Source organism: Lepisosteus platostomus, chromosome 5 (genome assembly GCF_059453375.1).
Source record: "Lepisosteus platostomus isolate fLepPlt1 chromosome 5, fLepPlt1.hap1, whole genome shotgun sequence".
Taxonomy (NCBI): Eukaryota; Metazoa; Chordata; class Actinopteri; order Semionotiformes; family Lepisosteidae; genus Lepisosteus; species Lepisosteus platostomus.
The window spans coordinates 5314646-5330658 of NC_142615.1; the positions used below are offsets into that span (position 1 = coordinate 5314646).

Here is a 16013-nt window from a genome sequence, read left to right on the forward strand (position 1 = left end):
CCGTAGGCTGACTCCACCCCAGAAGTACCGACACCAAACAAACAGTGAGTAACATCCACCTGGAGAGCGCTCTCCATTCACACCACAGTACTCACTCATACCTTTGTTTAAGTATTTGAATGTGTATGGAATTAGGTATGTTTATGTCCGTGAATGTATATGAAATTAAGTCACAGCAGTTACTAGTCAAGCCCGGAGTGTGCACCCTCAAGAACTTATCTAGCAAACCCCTCAACAGAAGGTGGTCTGAATGTTGTGTTTTCCGGACTATCTGGACCTCGTGACAGGCTCCTCTGTTACAGTGGTCAATTACAAAGAAGTGCTTTGTAGAGAGAGAAAAACGGGCTTCCCTGTGTGAATTTGCCGGATAAAACTTACTGCCTTTACCATCTCGTTGGAGAGGTTCCTCACACCAGCAGCCCTATCGCCCTGCAACTCACAGCTGGGAGCCCCCCCCACTGAAGCTCAGCAGGTGTGAGTCTGGTCAGTACCTGGAGGGGAGACCTCCTGGGAAAAACTAAGGTTGCTGCTGGGAGAGGTGTTAGTGGGGCCAGCAGGGGGCGCTCACCCTGCGGTCCGTGTGGGTCCTAATGCCCCAGTATAGTGACGGGGGACACTGAACTGTAAACAAGCGCCGTCCTTCGGATGAGACGTAAAACCGAGGTCCTGACTCTCTGTGGTTATTAAAAATCCCAGGGCGTTTCTCGAAAAGAGAAGGGGTGTAACCCGGACAAATTTCCCATTGGCCCTTACCAATCATGGCCTCCTAATAATCCCCTCTCTGAATTGGTTTTATTATTCTGCTCTCCTCCTCACTGATACAGGAACCAACTGTGGCCCCAAGAAGAGAGGGGAGGAAAGCCGACTTTGTGGGAGAGAGGGCTTTTGTAGACGGGAAGGAGATTCACTCCCAGTGACTGCTCAGTTAATGATTGTTACGTTTGATTAGATTTGTTATAGCAGCCTATGCTAGTGTTTATTGAGTGTTGGTTTGGAATGTTGTAGTCATGTTTTAAGGATTGTTGTAGTTCTGGTTCTTGGGAAAACGCAATAATTTATCTCTTCTTAGAGCTGGTTATGGTGTAAAAGGAAAAGAGATTTGTTTTGTAAAAACCAAATGAGTGCTGAGTGCACGTCAAGTTGATGTTTTTGGAATGCACGGTTTGAAAATACAAATTGGAAATGAGTTTGGACAACTCCTGCTGGATATTGCATTACAAATAAAGTTAAAGATCTATGGTTTAAAATTGTTCATTGGTTTTATCCAGTTAAATTAGTACTCTCTAAATGTAAGCATGAGCAGAATGAATTGTGTGTGTTTTTTTGTCGGGCTGAAAGGGAGTCTTTGGTACATTTAGTTGTAAGGTGTGTGTTTGTGAAGTTGTTTTGGATGGACTTGCAGAGTTTTGTTCGTAGGCATTTAAAGGTGTTTTTCTAGGTTTAAGGATTTTGATATTGTACCGTGTAAGAGAAAAGACGGAAAAAAGAGCATTTATTTATAGTAAATGTATTAGTCATTCTGGGTAAATATCACATTCAGAAATCAAAATGGTCCAATAATACTACCCGTTTTAGTACTTTTGAGATGGAGTTGAAACATTATTTAAATTCTATAAAAAAATGGAAAAAATGCTAAAGCAAGGAAAACGTTTGATATATGTAAAAAATATAATTTGGTCACATAATAATTTACTTCATAACCTCTGGCAGTTATTTTTTTTTTCTGTTTGTGTTTTTTTTCTCTTGTATCTGTTTCTGCTCCTCTAGTTGTATTTGTAAATTCTTTATACATTTCATAAAAACTGTAATGTCGGCCGTATACGTTGCACTATAATATAACGTAAACATCTATTCTGGACTATTTTTTTTTCAGATTATTATTATTATTACTATTCGATTCATATTTTTGCGGTTTATAGCAACGGCCACTAAGGAAGAGCGTCTGATAACCCGGAAGTCCTCTGTTGTTCCGGTTTGACCACGTTTTGCTTCCTGTGTGTTCAAATCCGCGTGTTTGCAGCCGCTGCAGTTGTTTGTGTCTTTCAGATCGATTCTGAAGAGATGGAGAATCAGCTGCTTAATCTGAGAACCGAGGCGCACTCTTTCATGGAGACTGTGTTTAAATCGATCGTGCACGAAGTTTCGGGGGTTTTCCGAAACCGGACAGATGATTCCGAGAAGCCGATTGAAGACAAACTCCGCCGGATCTCCCAGGTTCTGGCGAGACGGGTCGTGATTAAAATCACGTCGGTCGACCACGGTTTCGGGACCGAAATCGCGCAGACGAAGCAGGAAAACGAGCTTCGCTGTTTCATGGAAGTTTTGCTCAAATCCTTCGTGTACGAAGTTTCAGAGGTTTTCCGAAACAGGACGTCCGACTCGGAGGACGAGTTTCAGGACAAACTCCGCAGCGTCTCCCAGATGCTGGTGAGACGGGCCGTGTTTAAAATCACCCAGTGTGTGGAGGAGAGTTTCGGGACTGAGATGGCGCAGCTGAAGGAGGAAAACGAGAGCCTGAAGGTGAGATTGCATCTGTGGGAGAAGGAGCCGGGAGCAGGAGGAGATCGGGGGCAGACAGATCGTGTTGGACACCCGCCTCCCTGTGAAATCACTGCAGAAGTAAAGGAAGAAACGGAGCTCTCAGGTACGTGGAGTGACTTTCCTGTAGTAATGTCTATGTTTAAAAACGATGTTTTTAACTTCCTTACTGTTGAAACTGTAGTGGAGAGATGCAGAGCGAGGTAGGAGAGGTTTGTGATGTTGCAGAGGGTTGGTTTGCTGCAGACGGAGCTGTTGTGGTCCGGTTATATTCTCATTAAGGCTGTTGCTGTTCTTTGAATGTGGACAGAAACTCGGTTTTGTCTAAGTATGATTTAATTTGTCGTCGATTGATACACTTTCTCTGTGTGAAAACCAATTTAGGAGATATAAGAGTCTCGGAAATAGGTTTGTGGGCAGGTTATTTATCGACGTAGCGGTAACTATCTCTTCTGTGCAGTGTTAATGTACCGCATTGTTCAGTAAAGCAGTGACAATTGTACATTAAAGTGTCTGTATTAACCTCCCCTCTCTCTCAGTGCAGTGTTAATGTACTGGAGTGTCCAGTCAGTGTGTCTGTATTATCCTCTCTCTCTCAGTGCAGTGTTCATGTACTGGAGTGTCCAGTCAGTGTGTCTGTATGAACCCCTCTCTCTCTCTGTAGTGTTCATGTACTGGAGTGTCCAGTCAGTGTGTGTGTATGAACCCCTCTCTCTCTCAGTGCAGTGTTCATGTCCTGGAGTGTCCAGTCAGTGTGTCTGTATGAACCCCTCTCTCTCAGTGCAGTGTTAATGTACTGAAGTGTCCAGTCAGTGTGTCTGTATGAACCCCTCTCTCTCAGTGCAGTGTTAATGTACCGGAGTGTCCAGTCAGTGTGTCTGTATGAACCCCTCTCTCTCTCTCAGTCTTACAATGTCTTACAGGAGCAGGATTTGTGGCTGCTGCTGTTCAGAGCCTCACATTGTCTTACAAAAGTGCTCATCTGTGTGACAGTGAACCCTTTCTCAGTCTGTCTGGGGGGTGGGGCTCAAGCTACTGTCTCCCTTCCTCAGTTCAACATCTGATTCGTCCTCACTGCCAGACAGGGCTGAAGAGCTCATGAATTTAAAGTGAATATTTAACATGCTGTGATTTGTGAATATAACTAATATAAATGTCAATATAATATACATACTCATGAGAAGTTATCATCAGGGAATGATTATAATTATAAAAATCTATTGTACGTAGTGGCTTTAAAATCTTTGTATATCCAGTTTCAGATTAAAACAAAGTTTTTGCATATTCTTTGTTCTATATATATGGTTGTCACAGAGCTAGGAGAGCATGTATCCTTTTTCTTCTTATAACATTATTGTTGTTTTGTTACTGAGAGATCTTGGTACATAGTATATATAAAACCATTTTCTGTTGTAATTCAAGGTTCTGGATCGTAAAAAAAAAATACTTTTCCTCGCTGAAAGTCTAACACACAAGAGAGAATGGTGATATACATACTTGATGATAATTTGTAGCGGCTTCCTGAATATTTGTCCCGCAAGAGACACTTTTTGGGGGAAACTATCAGGTTTTGATGTGCTGTCATGTGAACTCTTGCTCTCAAGATGGTAAGAGATTGCATTTGGTATTGCATGTGATTAAATGGTAATTCTTTTATTTGTTCTGTTTCCTATATCAGGAAAAGAAAGTATATGCTCGGTAGAGGGGCAAAGTTTTTGAGTAGTCCCTTGAATGAATTGGTCGCGTTCCGTAACGTGCCTTACAGTTAAGTGCATTAGTAACCAGGCGCTACAGGAAGTTGCCCTACCCCTCCCAGGAAGTTGTCCTGCAGGGTTCATGGGAGTTGTAGTTCCTGAGCTAAAGCTGCATCGGTGACTGTTGGGAATGCGTATTGATGACAGAGATTGGGGAAAATAAGAGCCCCATGCCTAGTTTCTCTCCCCACAATGCACTGCCCAGGCACAGAAACACTCCCTTGGGCAGAGCGGTGGCACTGTGGGTAGGGATCTGTGCCTGGAAGGTTGCCCTTAACCCCAACTGCCTCAGGGGTGCTGTATAAATGGCCGACCCTGCGCTCTGACCCCAAGCTTCTCTCCCTGCCTGTGTGTCTCATGGAGAGCAAGCTGGGGTCTGCGAAAAAGCCCAATTCCTCATGCGAGAAATTGTATAGGGCCAATAAAGTGGTCTGACCTCATCTGCAGCGCTATATCAGAAACGTTAAGTTGAATAAGGTGCTTTGCAACATAAGTGCAGGTGTGTTGTTCCTGCATATTTCGCACAGCCTTGTTTAACGCCTCCAGGTGGTCCTAAAAATAATCTAGCACTGATATAAAAGACGTCATATGGTATATTACTATGAAGGAAAGAGGGGAGCAAAAAAGCATCGCTCTGGTTTGCGGTTGATTTTTTTTCTTGGCAGCGTATGTCCTATTTTAAAATATCGGGGTTAGGAAGAGCAGTAGGGGGTTGATGAGTGAAAAAGGGTGAATTGAAGGTTTTACACGTTACAGTTTCCCATCACAAAATGGACAACATGTCCGGGTTTGCCCCGCGACGCGGAACGAGACAGCGAGACTCCTGGGGAGGGGAAGCGGCCCTCTGGCGCTGTCCGCCAAGCAGGCTCAAGGGTCCGGCTCTTTTAATCGGAAAGGAAGAGTCGTTCCCAACTGGGAGAGAGTTTTGCCGGCGAGCACAACGTGCTCGATCACTTTGGAACTTGCCCAGCCTGTGCTTATTCCCTTTGCACGTCGCCTTACAATAGTGCTTAGAGTGACTCACACACTGGGACAGCTTACAGTAATAATAATAATAATAATAATCGCTTACACTTATATAGCGCTTTTTCTGGACACTCCACTCAAAGCGCTTTACAGGTCAGGGGGAATCCCACTACCGCCACCAGTGCGCAGCCCCCACCTGGATGATGCGACGGCAGCCATAGTGCACCAGAGCGCTCCCCACACACCAGCTCTCAGTGGGGAGGAGAGCAGAGGGATGAAGCCAGTTCACAGAGTGAGATTGTTAGGAGGCCATGATTGATAAAGGCCGAAGGGGGAAATTTGGCCAGGATGCCGGGGTTACACCCCTACTCTTTTCGAGAGACGCCCTGGGATTTTTAATGACCACAGAGAGTCAGGACCTCGGTTTTACATCTCACTACACTGGGGCATTAGAACCCACATGAGCCGCAGGGTGAGTGCCCCCTGCTGGCCCCACTAACACCTCTCCCAGCAGCAACCTTAGTTTTTCCCAGGAGTCTCCCCTCCAGGTACTGACCAGGCTCACACCTGCTGAGCTCCAGTGGGGGGGCTACCAGCTGGGAGCTGCAGGGTGATCTGGCTGGCAGCCATACTGTGATCTGGATCACATAGTTAAAAAAACTGCCAGACAGATAACGCGTCTTCATTCTAAGGAACATCGTCGGAGCCTAACCCCCGTTGTAAGTCGAGGGCTACCTGTACTGTTAACAGAGGGAGTAAGCGCCAGTTCAGCTGGTTTATTTCAACTCAATTCAAAACACTTTATTCAGTGGGGTCATTGAACCACAGGCCCTCACAGCAAGCACACAATTATAATCGTATCTATTATTATATCCGAGAATAACACAGTGGTATTAAAAACGCCACTAAAACTATAGTACAGTACAGTATAGAAACTTTCGAATGTTGGAACAAGCCCATTAATACCAGAACCCACTGCACATTCACCCAGTTACAGTGTAAAATATTTATGAAAGGTTGTGTTCCTTTTTTATATTTATCTACCACTATCATCTACTGTGTGTACATTAGGTGTGTATTTACATGACACTACTTTTTTTATATTCAGCCACCAGAATTGACCTTTAGATTTTCTGCATGGGTGTAAAACTGCAAGAGGCGCGTTCACAAGCTGCGGTGTTATAATAAACTCTCTTTTCTTTGCACAGAGCTCCCTGCTGCAGTGGGGAAAGAGACTCCTGGGGAACAGCACACAGAGAGCCGACGGAGACAGACTGTGCCCACGGTGAACATAGAGCCTGAGAGAGAGACACCTGGACCCCTAATAACTGGGGACTTTGCAAGCCAGTTTATTAATGTGAGTCCGAAGGAAATTGCCGAGAGGTTTATTGAACTGGGGTCTGTGTCAGTTCTTGGGCACAGAGAGGAACAACTGAATGAACTGGACGGTTTTAGTCTCGGAGAGCTGAAGAAGGAGCCCCAGTTGACTGACCCTGCAGTGCAGCAGACCGCTGTACCTGGTGAAGAGAACAGTACTGAGTCACAGCAGCCAGAGGAGAGTCAGGACAGGGAGGAGCAACAGCAGCACCTACAGCGCGTGATGATAATTAGGCCTTGTTCTGTTCAATTGGAGAGACTGTCATTGAAGAGTCTAAAAGGGGAGGGGGAGTGGGGCTCCAGTCTGATGCAGCAGACAGAGCTCACCGGCGCACAAGGGAAAGAGACTCCTGGGGAACAGCACACAGAGAGCAGACGGAGACAGACTGTGCTCGCGATGAACATGGAGCCTGAGAGAGAGACACCTGGACCCTTAATAACTGGGGACTCTGCAGGCCAGTTTAATAATGTGCGTGCGAAGGAAATTGCCGAGAGGTTTATTGAACCGGATTCTGTCTCTCCTCGTGTGCCCCAAGGGAATGAACTGGCCGTTTCGAATGCTGCAGATGAGAGACCCCGAACGACTCCCACTGGGGGTCACGAGGGAGAGAACGCAGGTCCGTTTGGGGGGGGAGAGCAGGATCGTCAGGGGGAGCGTCCGCAGAGTGAGAAACCCCAGCGAGGCCCGAGGAGCCGGAGGAGTGATCCGAGGCCTGGCTCAGATGGGGTGGACAAAAATTCATTGCAGCGGATACCCCGCTTATGTCAGTCCAACAATTCAAAAGAACACCAGCACCTTCACGCCGGAGAGAGACCATTTGTCTGCGGCCAGTGCGGGGCCAGTTTTATTTGCCCGAGCGACTTAAAAACCCACCAGCTCGTGCACGCGGGAGAGAAACAGTTCACCAGCGGTCAGTCGTTCACGTGCAGTCGGTGCGACAAGAGCTTTAGTATGCCGAACCTGTTAAGAAGTCACCAACGCGTTCACGCGGGAGAGAGACCGTTCGGCTGTAGTGAGTGTGGGAAGTCATTTCTTTGTTTAAATGGCTTAAAACGGCACGAGCGTTGTCACACAGAAGAGAGGCCATTCGTCTGTGGTCAGTGTGGGAAGTCATTTAAAGTTTTAGTAACCTTAAAAAGACATGAACTCCGTCACGCAACAGAGAGACGGTTCATCTGTAACCAGTGTGGGAAGGCGTTTCATTGTTTGGAAAACCTGAGACGCCATGAGCACCTTCACCCTGGAGGGGAGAGATCATTCGTCTGTAGTCAGTGTGGGAAGTCATTTAAGACCTCAGGAAACTTAGAAGCTCACGAGCGTCGTCACGCAGAGGACGGACCGTTAAACTGTAGTCAGTGTGGAAAGTCATTTAATTGTTTAAAACCCTTAAAGAGGCACGAGCGTCGTCACACAGAAGAGAGGCCATTCGTCTGTGGTCAGTGCGGGAAGTCATTTAAAGTTTTAGGAGCCTTAAAGAGTCATGAGCTCCGTCACGCAACAGAGAGACGATTCATCTGTAGCCAGTGTGGGAAGGCGTTTCATTGTTTGGAAAACCTGAGACGCCACGAGCACCTTCACCCTGGAGGGGAGAGATCATTCGTCTGTGGTCAGTGTGGGAAGTCATTTAAGACCTCAGGAAACTTAGAAGCTCACGAGCGTCGTCACGCAGAGGACGGTCCATTAAACTGTAGTCAGTGTGGAAAGTCATTTAATTGTTTAAAAGCCTTAAAGAGGCACGAGCGTTGTCACACAGAAGAGAGGCCATTCGTCTGTGGTCAGTGTGGGAAGTCATTTAAAGTTTTAGGAGCCTTAAAAAGACATGAACTCCGTCACGCAACAGAGAGACGGTTCATTTGTAGCCAGTGTGGGAAGGCGTTTAATTGTTTAGAAAACTTGAGACGCCACAAGTGCCTTCACCCTGGAGGGGAGAGACCATTCGTCTGTAGTAAGTGTGGGAAGTCATTTAAGACCTCAGGAAACTTAGAAGCTCACGAGCGTCGTCACGCAGAGGACGGTCCATTAAACTGTAGTCAGTGTGGGAAGTCATTTAATTGTTTAAAAGCCTTAAAGATGCACGAGCGTCGTCACACAGAAGAGAGGCCATTCGTCTGTGGTCAGTGTGGGAAGTCATTTAAAGTTTTAGGAGCCTTAAAGAGTCATGAGCTCCGTCACGCAACAGAGAGACGGTTCATCTGCAGCCAGTGTGGGAAGGCGTTTCATTGTTTGGAGAACCTGAAACGCCACGAGCACCTTCACCCTGGAGGGGAGAGATCATTCGTCTGTGGTCAGTGTGGGAAGTCATTTAAGACCTCAGGAAACTTAGAAGCTCACGAGCGTCGTCACGCAGAGGACGGACCATTAAACTGTAGTCAGTGTGGAAAGTCATTTAATTGTTTAAAAGCCTTAAAGATGCACGAGCGTCGTCACACAGAAGAGAGGCCATTCGTCTGTGGTCAGTGTGGGAAGTCATTTAAAGTTTTAGGAACCTTAAAGAGTCATGAGCTCCGTCACGCAACAGAGAGACGGTTCATTTGTAGCCAGTGTGGGAAGGCGTTTCATTGTTTAGAAAACTTGAGACGCCACAAGTGCCTTCACCCTGGAGGGGAGAGACCATTCGTCTGTAGTAAGTGTGGGAAGTCATTTAAGACCTCAGGAAACTTAGAAGCTCACGTGCGTCGTCATGCAGAATTAAACTGTAGTCAGTGTGGGAAGTCATTTAGTTGTTTAAATGGCTTAAAACAGCACGAGCGTTGTCACACAGAAGAGAGGCCATTCGTCTGTAGTCAGTGCGGGAAGTCATTTAAAGTTTTAGTAACCTTAAAAAGACATGAGCTCCGTCACGCAACAGAGAGACGGTTCATCTGTAGCCAGTGTGGGAAGACATTTCATTGTTTGGAGAACCTGAGACGCCACGAGCGCCTTCACACGAGAAGGGAGAGATCATTCGTCTGTAGCCAGTGTGGTAAGGCGTTTAAGACGTCGGGGGGCTTAAGAATACACCAGCGGCTTCACACGGGAGAGAAACCGTTCGGGTGCATCGCGTGTGGGAAGCGTTTCTCCTGCTCATCCACCTTAAAAAGGCATCTGCGCATGCACACGGGCACCGGGGAGAGACCATTCAGCTGCAGCGCGTGTGGGAAGGGCTTCTGGGCGCCGGGGCACTTGAAAGTCCACCAGCGCCTTCACACGGGAGAGAGGCCGTTCAGCTGCGGGCAGTGCGGGCGGAGTTTCACTCGGTCGGAGCACTTGAAGAGCCATCAGCGCAGCCACACGGGGGAGAGGCCTTTCAGCTGCTCTCAGTGCGGGAAGCGGTTCACTCGGTCAGGTAGTCTAAAAATTCACCTGCGCATCCACTCGGGAGAGAAGCCGTTCAGCTGCAGGCAGTGTGGGAAAAGCTTTACGACCTCGGTTCAGCTAAAATACCACGAGAGGATCCACACAGAGGAGAAGCCCTTCAGCTGCAGTGAGTGTGGGAAGGCATTTAGATACAAAATCTCCTTAACAAGGCACAAGCACATTCACACGAGCGAGAGCTTTAGTTGCAGTCGGTGCGAGAAGGCTTTTAGTACAGCAGAGAAGCTGAAACGGCACCAGGTCCTTCACAGGGGCGACACATGCCGTCCGGGTGGGCAGCGTTTTACCCAGCCAGCACGCTTCAAAGCCCACCAGCTCATTCACGCAGGAGAGAAACCGTTCGGCCGCAGGCAGCGTGGGAAGAGGTTTCGTGCGAGGAGTAACCTCGGTAGACACCAGTCCGTTCACGAGAAGAGAGACCGTCCATCCGGGAAGCGGATTAGATAGATAGATTCACCCAAGAAAGAGAGTACATCAATCCTGTTAAAAAAACAAAAAGTACCAGCGCCTTCATACAGGAACGACTTCTGTAGCCACTGTGGGTTTTAGATCATCGAGCCACTTAAAAAGTCGCCAAAACGCCCGCGCTAAAGAGCTGCGGTCGGCGTTGAAAGAATTTGATTCGGGCGGGCAATTTTCAAAAGAGACCGGCACACGTCAGCAAGAGAGAGAGACCCTTTGGTGACAGTCAGTGCCTGAAGGGAGATGGTACAACGAAGGAGTTCGCGCAGGAGGAAGACCTCGTGGGGAGAGTTTTAGTGACTTGGCCATCTTGAAACGACACCGGAGCTTTCATATTGTAGAGTTGCCAGTGATCAGTGGGGGGGGGAGATCGAATTCGTCGGGCAGCTGGAAAAAGCCCCAGTGCTTGCGCGCGTGAGAGAAACTTAATTCATACTCCCTGTGGGTAAGGCTTGAGTGACTTGGGCAAATGGAAAAGCGCCGTCACATCCATACAGGAGACGGCTCAGTTGTATTCTGTGTGAGAAGAGATGTAAGGATTTGGGAATCTGCAAAAAAACACACCAGTATATTCAGGTAAGACCAGTCCTTTGAGCTGTTAAATGCCTCAACACCTTAAAAAGACGCCGTCGCGTCCGTCCAGTAGGGAAGCGATTCAGTTTCGGTGTTTGGAGAGTTCTCATCTCGAGCGCATGGCGAGAGCTCCAGTTTGATTCTACCCAACATGTAATTTCTTTTTTCTGCTGCTGTGTCTCTCTACAGTGCCCGGCGAAAGCCTACACCCCCACCCTTTCTGGGCTGACCTTTCAGAACGTTTGAGCTGTTCACTGGTGGGGGGGTTTGTGCGTCACGCTGGGGTGAATTCAAAGGAAGATGCCGGTTTTTTTTGTTTTCCTCAAACGCGGCGAAAGGGAAAAGGGGGTAACTCCAGGAACACGGCGCTTCAGTCCCGCGAGGAAAGGAGGAAGGCGATTTGTGTGCTGGCTGGCCGTTTACGGAACTCGAGAGTCTTAGCCGTGCCCACTGAGAAATCGTGTCTGCGAAAAGCAGAGAGAATAAGGGAGGGGCTAGAGAGATGCAGGCGATGTGATTGGGGGAATTATCTGTCCGTCGTCTTCCAGCGTGCACCAGGTGACTCCCAGCGTCACAACAGCCACAGCACAAACAGGTGAATTTCTTTTGGAGTGAATAACGCTCAGTTGTCCGAACTTTTGTTTTTACTCCGTAATCTGCGTACCCCGGTCCACGTTAAAGTGTACATAGAAATTGAAGTGATTGTGACGATAGCGGGGCAAAGTTTTGTCTCATTAATTATTGATGCAAGAGTTTTTATAGTTTTCCTCGAAAGTGTAAGGTGTCTTGGTTTTGAAAGCAAGAAATGATTTTATGTTGCCGATAAGGTGTGCATAGCCTGCCTCCTAATCCTAATAAAAATGGGTCAAAGAAATGTTTGTGTCGTATGTTCATTTATTGTTTCTCGTCTTCTTCATTCACACAGAACCCGTCATGTTTTATAACAAGGTCATATAGTGTTACTGAGCAGTAAAATCGCTATGAGGTTGTGAAATAACGTCATCTTATAATATTGCATCGTTACCCAAAACGGCTGAGGTGGGATCTCTCTTCTTTCCGTTACTGGTTTTTTCTTTGACGGTCTTGCGTGGAGCGTTCTGCACGCGAACTCGGACAGCGTTTGGATCGTTTTCCGGCTCGTCCAGCCTCCGGTGAGCGCTCGTGACTGGTGGACGGGGTGGGGAGTATCGTCATGCTGGAAGATTCCCTGCCCGTCACGCCCGAAACGCTTCACCTTATAATAATAATAATAATAATAATTATTGCTCACACTTATATAGCGCTTTTCTGGACACTCCACTCAAAGCGCTTGACAGGTAATGGGGAATCCCACTACCGCCACCAGTGTGCAGCCCCACCTGGATGATGCGACGGCAGCCATAGTGCGCCTGAACGCTCCCCACACAGCAGCTCTCAGTGGGGAGGAGAGCAGAGTGATGTAGCCAGTTCATAGATTTATGATTTGGTTTGATTTTTGTAATTGTTATATTATTACATTTGTGCTTTCTCTATTTTTATCGTATTGGGGACCTTAGTTTTGAAACAAGTGCTTACAAGGGCAAACACGTCACACATCTGTTTACACCAGCGGTGAATGGTACATTTTCAATTAAGTACGAGCGACTGCGCACTTTTGGGAGTTATAACAGGTTCGATATAAAGTGGCAAAAATAGAAAAGGGGAAAATACCCCCAGACTGCGTGTAAATCCCTCCTTGTGACTGTTGTTTTTATTGTTGGATAAATATGAAATGCTGTGCACGAAATGTTGCAGAAACACAATCTGATATGTTAATAATTATTATTTTAATAATTCGATAAGTATGAGGCCCCGGATCCAAATCTTCAGTTCTGTTTTTTTTTAAGTGATATCTTCTCTTCCTGTCCTTGAAGTCGCACAATGTGAGCAATTGTTTTTTCCACGTTGCGATCCACAGAGCCTCAGACACCCAGTCTGACAGTAACCCAACCAGAATGGATTCTGCTGGGAGCCGGACTGAGCTCGTTCTCGCTCCCTGTGCTGAAAACAGGATCAGCTCTTCCCCGAGCACCGTCTACAGCTGCTGGATGGTGCCCTGCGTCCTGCTGCTCCGGCAATTCCTTTGACGAAAGACGGATCACCTGTGCGTTTTTAACTTTCTCGCAGCGACAGGCGAGACTGAAGGTGGGGGATATGAAGGCACCCGCTGGTACATCAATTTCACGATCGAAATAGACTTCTCTTTTTAAAAAAAAAAAGAAAGTAGATATGATGAGGCGCCTGCTGGGACATCGTCTCCAAATTGCACAATCGCGATAGACCTTTTAAAAACCAGGCATAACCCTGAAAAGAGCATTAACTGTATTCGTTTTGAAAATGAATCGCTTTTGAATCCACTTTGATCTCTTTACGTTGCATTGGACATCGAAAGAAAACATGCATACCTTATCTAGCAAGGGGCAGAGCAATATTTTACGTTGCCTTCCAGTGTTTCCAACTTGTGGTGGATTTGTATGGGCGTCTGTATGATACCACTACAGCACTGGCGCAGGTGCCAAGATCCACTTTCACACTAATTTTTCAGTCTCTTCTCCTCTCACAAATGAACTGGAGCTCAAGAGCTTTTATCTCAGAGTTCGAATAATAATAATAATAATAATTGCTTACACTTATAGAGCGCTTTTCTGGACACTCCACTCAAAGTGCTTTACAGGTCATGGGGAATCCCACTACCGCCACCAATGTGCAGCCCCCACCTGGATGATGCGACGGCAGCCATAGTGCGCCAGAACGCTCCCCACACAGCAGCTCTCAGTGGGGAGGAGAGCAGAGGGATGAAGCCAGTTCAGAGAGGGGGGTTATTAGGAGGCCATGATTGGTAAGGGCCGATGGTAAATTTGGCCAGGACCGGGAAATTTGGCCGGGGTTACACCCCTACTCTTTTCGAGAAACGCCCCGGGATTGTTAATGACCACAGAGAATCAGGACCCCGGTTTGACGTCTCATCCGAAGGACGGTATCTGTTTACAGTCTGGTGTCCCCCATCGCTATACTGGGGCATTAGGACCCATGTGGACCACAGGGTGAGCGCCCCCTGCTGGCCCCACTAACACCTCTCCCAGCAGCAACCTGAGTTTTTCCCCAGGAGGTCTCCCCTCCAGGTACTGACCAGGCTCACACCTGCTGAGCTCCAGTGGGGGGGGGGGGGGCTGCCAGCTGGGAGCTGCAGGGGGATATGGCTGCTGGCATTGCTATTGATCGGTGATCGTTCAGTGGTGGGGGTGGCGGGGGGGTCCGGACGTGTCTGTGAGGCTGAAACCGGACGGTACCGCGTGCCGGGCTCGGCTGCACTGCGGCGTTAGCAGGGCAATGACGTCACGGGGACACGGAGAAAATCAAGACGGGTCTATAAAAGACCTGCGTCAGCTGTCGGTTTGCAGTCAGTCTGGACTCTTAAATCCACCGATCCGATTTCAAATCTCTCTTAACACCTGAGCTGCGGCTTCTTTCGGAGAGCATTAGGTTAATCGAAAGTGTATCGATGAAATCTTGAATATATTCAGGTGGGGGGGAGCTGCGTCAGCATGCGTCTCTGCAACGGAACAAGTAATAGGTTTATTCCCTGCTGAAAAGAGAAAAACACGTTGTGTTGTGTCTCCCTCCTCTTTTCAGCAGGGAATATACGGATGGAGCTGGTGGCTCTGGGGCTCAGGATCTGCGCCTGGGGCTGGAAGGGTTTGCCGGTTCAAATCCCGCGGCCGGCAGACGAATCTTTCTCCGTTGGGGCCCCCGTGAGCGAGGCCCTGAACCCCAGCTGCTCCAGGGGCGCTGTACAATGGCTGACCCTGCGCTCTGACCCCCCAGCTTCTCTCTCTCCCTGTCTGTGTGTCTCCTGGAGAGCCAGCTGGGGTCTGCGACAAGACAAGTTCCTCATGCAAGAAATTGTATAGGGTTAATAAAGTGATGTTATTATTATTATTATTATAATACCTATTACGCGTTCCTCTGCTATATTGTTCGGTTTAACTCAAAATGCTTTTCTTCCACGTGAGAGACGTATGGTGTGGAGGCTGCGACAAATGTATGATTTCTTGGAAGAAAACGGTTCAAGACTCTAGCGCGACACTCAAAGCCATTGCCCTTTTAAAAAGATATGATATGTTTAAACAGACGGGTTGTTTTTTTTGTAACTTAAGACGTTTTCGGGACTCGGGCTCGTTAAGTCAACGCGTATGGATGAAACCTTTAAAGTTTTGATCGGTTGAAATCAAAACGCTTTACGACCACAAGAGAGAAGTATCGTATGAAGTGTCGCGGACGGCTTGCTCTGCGTTGTGTCAAAGGGGACGCCCAGGCACACCAGGTAGAGGTCTGCGATTTTATTTCCTTATATGGCCTGATATGGCCAGCAGCCATATCACCTGCAACTCACAACTGGCAGCCCCCCCCCACTGGAGCTCAGCAGGTGTGAGCCTGGTCAGTACCTGGAGGGGAGACTCCTGGGAAAAACTAAGGTTGCTGCCGGGAGAGGTGTTAGTGGGGCCAGCAGGGGGCGCTCTCACCCTGCGGTCTGTGTGGGTCCTGATGCCCCAGTATAGTGACGGGGGACACTAGACTGTAAACAGGCGCCGTCCTTCGGATGAGACGTCAAACCGAGGTCCTGACTCTCTGTGGTCACTAAAAATCCCAGGGCATTTCTCGAAAAGAGTAGGGGTGTTACCCCAGTGTTACCCCAGTGTCCTGGCCAAATTTCCCATTGGCCCTTACCCATCATGACCTCCTAATAACCCCCCTCTCAGAACTGGCTTCATCCCTCTGCTCTCCTCCCCACTGAGAGCTGCTGTGTGGGGAGCGTTCTGGCGCACTATGGCTGCCGTCGCATCATCCAGGTGGATGCTGCACATTGGTGGTGGTAGTGGGATTCCCCATGACCTGTAAAGCGCTTTGAGTGGAGTGTCTAGAAAAGCGCTATATAAGTGTAGGCAATTATTATTATTAATTATAGGACA

General features: G+C 47.9%; 3 protein-coding genes across 5 annotated transcripts in view; all 3 read left to right on the top strand.

Moving 5' to 3' along the window:
- Positions 1–16013, top strand: part of LOC148662626 (uncharacterized) — a 783119-nt gene that overhangs the window by 310842 nt on the left and 456264 nt on the right. The gene's annotated exons all lie outside the window — the stretch shown is intronic.
- Positions 1–16013, top strand: part of LOC148662637 (uncharacterized) — a 186980-nt gene that overhangs the window by 20531 nt on the left and 150436 nt on the right. The window lies entirely within an intron of this gene.
- Positions 1962–11899, top strand: LOC148662639 (uncharacterized). Of its 2 annotated transcripts, XM_088632180.1 has the most exons (3): positions 1962–2644; positions 6467–7755; positions 7927–11899. In XM_088632180.1, exons 1-3 carry the CDS (start codon positions 2062–2064, stop codon positions 10435–10437), a joined length of 4383 nt encoding a protein of 1460 aa, XP_088488306.1. In that variant the 5' UTR covers positions 1962–2061; the 3' UTR covers positions 10438–11899. The 2 variants fall into 2 exon arrangements, with proteins under 2 accessions (XP_088488306.1, XP_088488307.1); XM_088632181.1 differs by having other exon boundaries at positions 1970–2644; positions 6467–11899.

Coding starts and splice junctions, on each gene's coding strand:
- LOC148662639 (XM_088632181.1), top strand. CDS start 2,062: ATGGAGAATCAGCTGCTTAATCTGAGAACCGAGGCGCACTCTTTCATG. Junction 2,645..6,466: donor GGAAGAAACGGAGCTCTCAG/GTACGTGGAGTG, acceptor TTCTTTGCACAG/AGCTCCCTGCTGCAGTGGGG.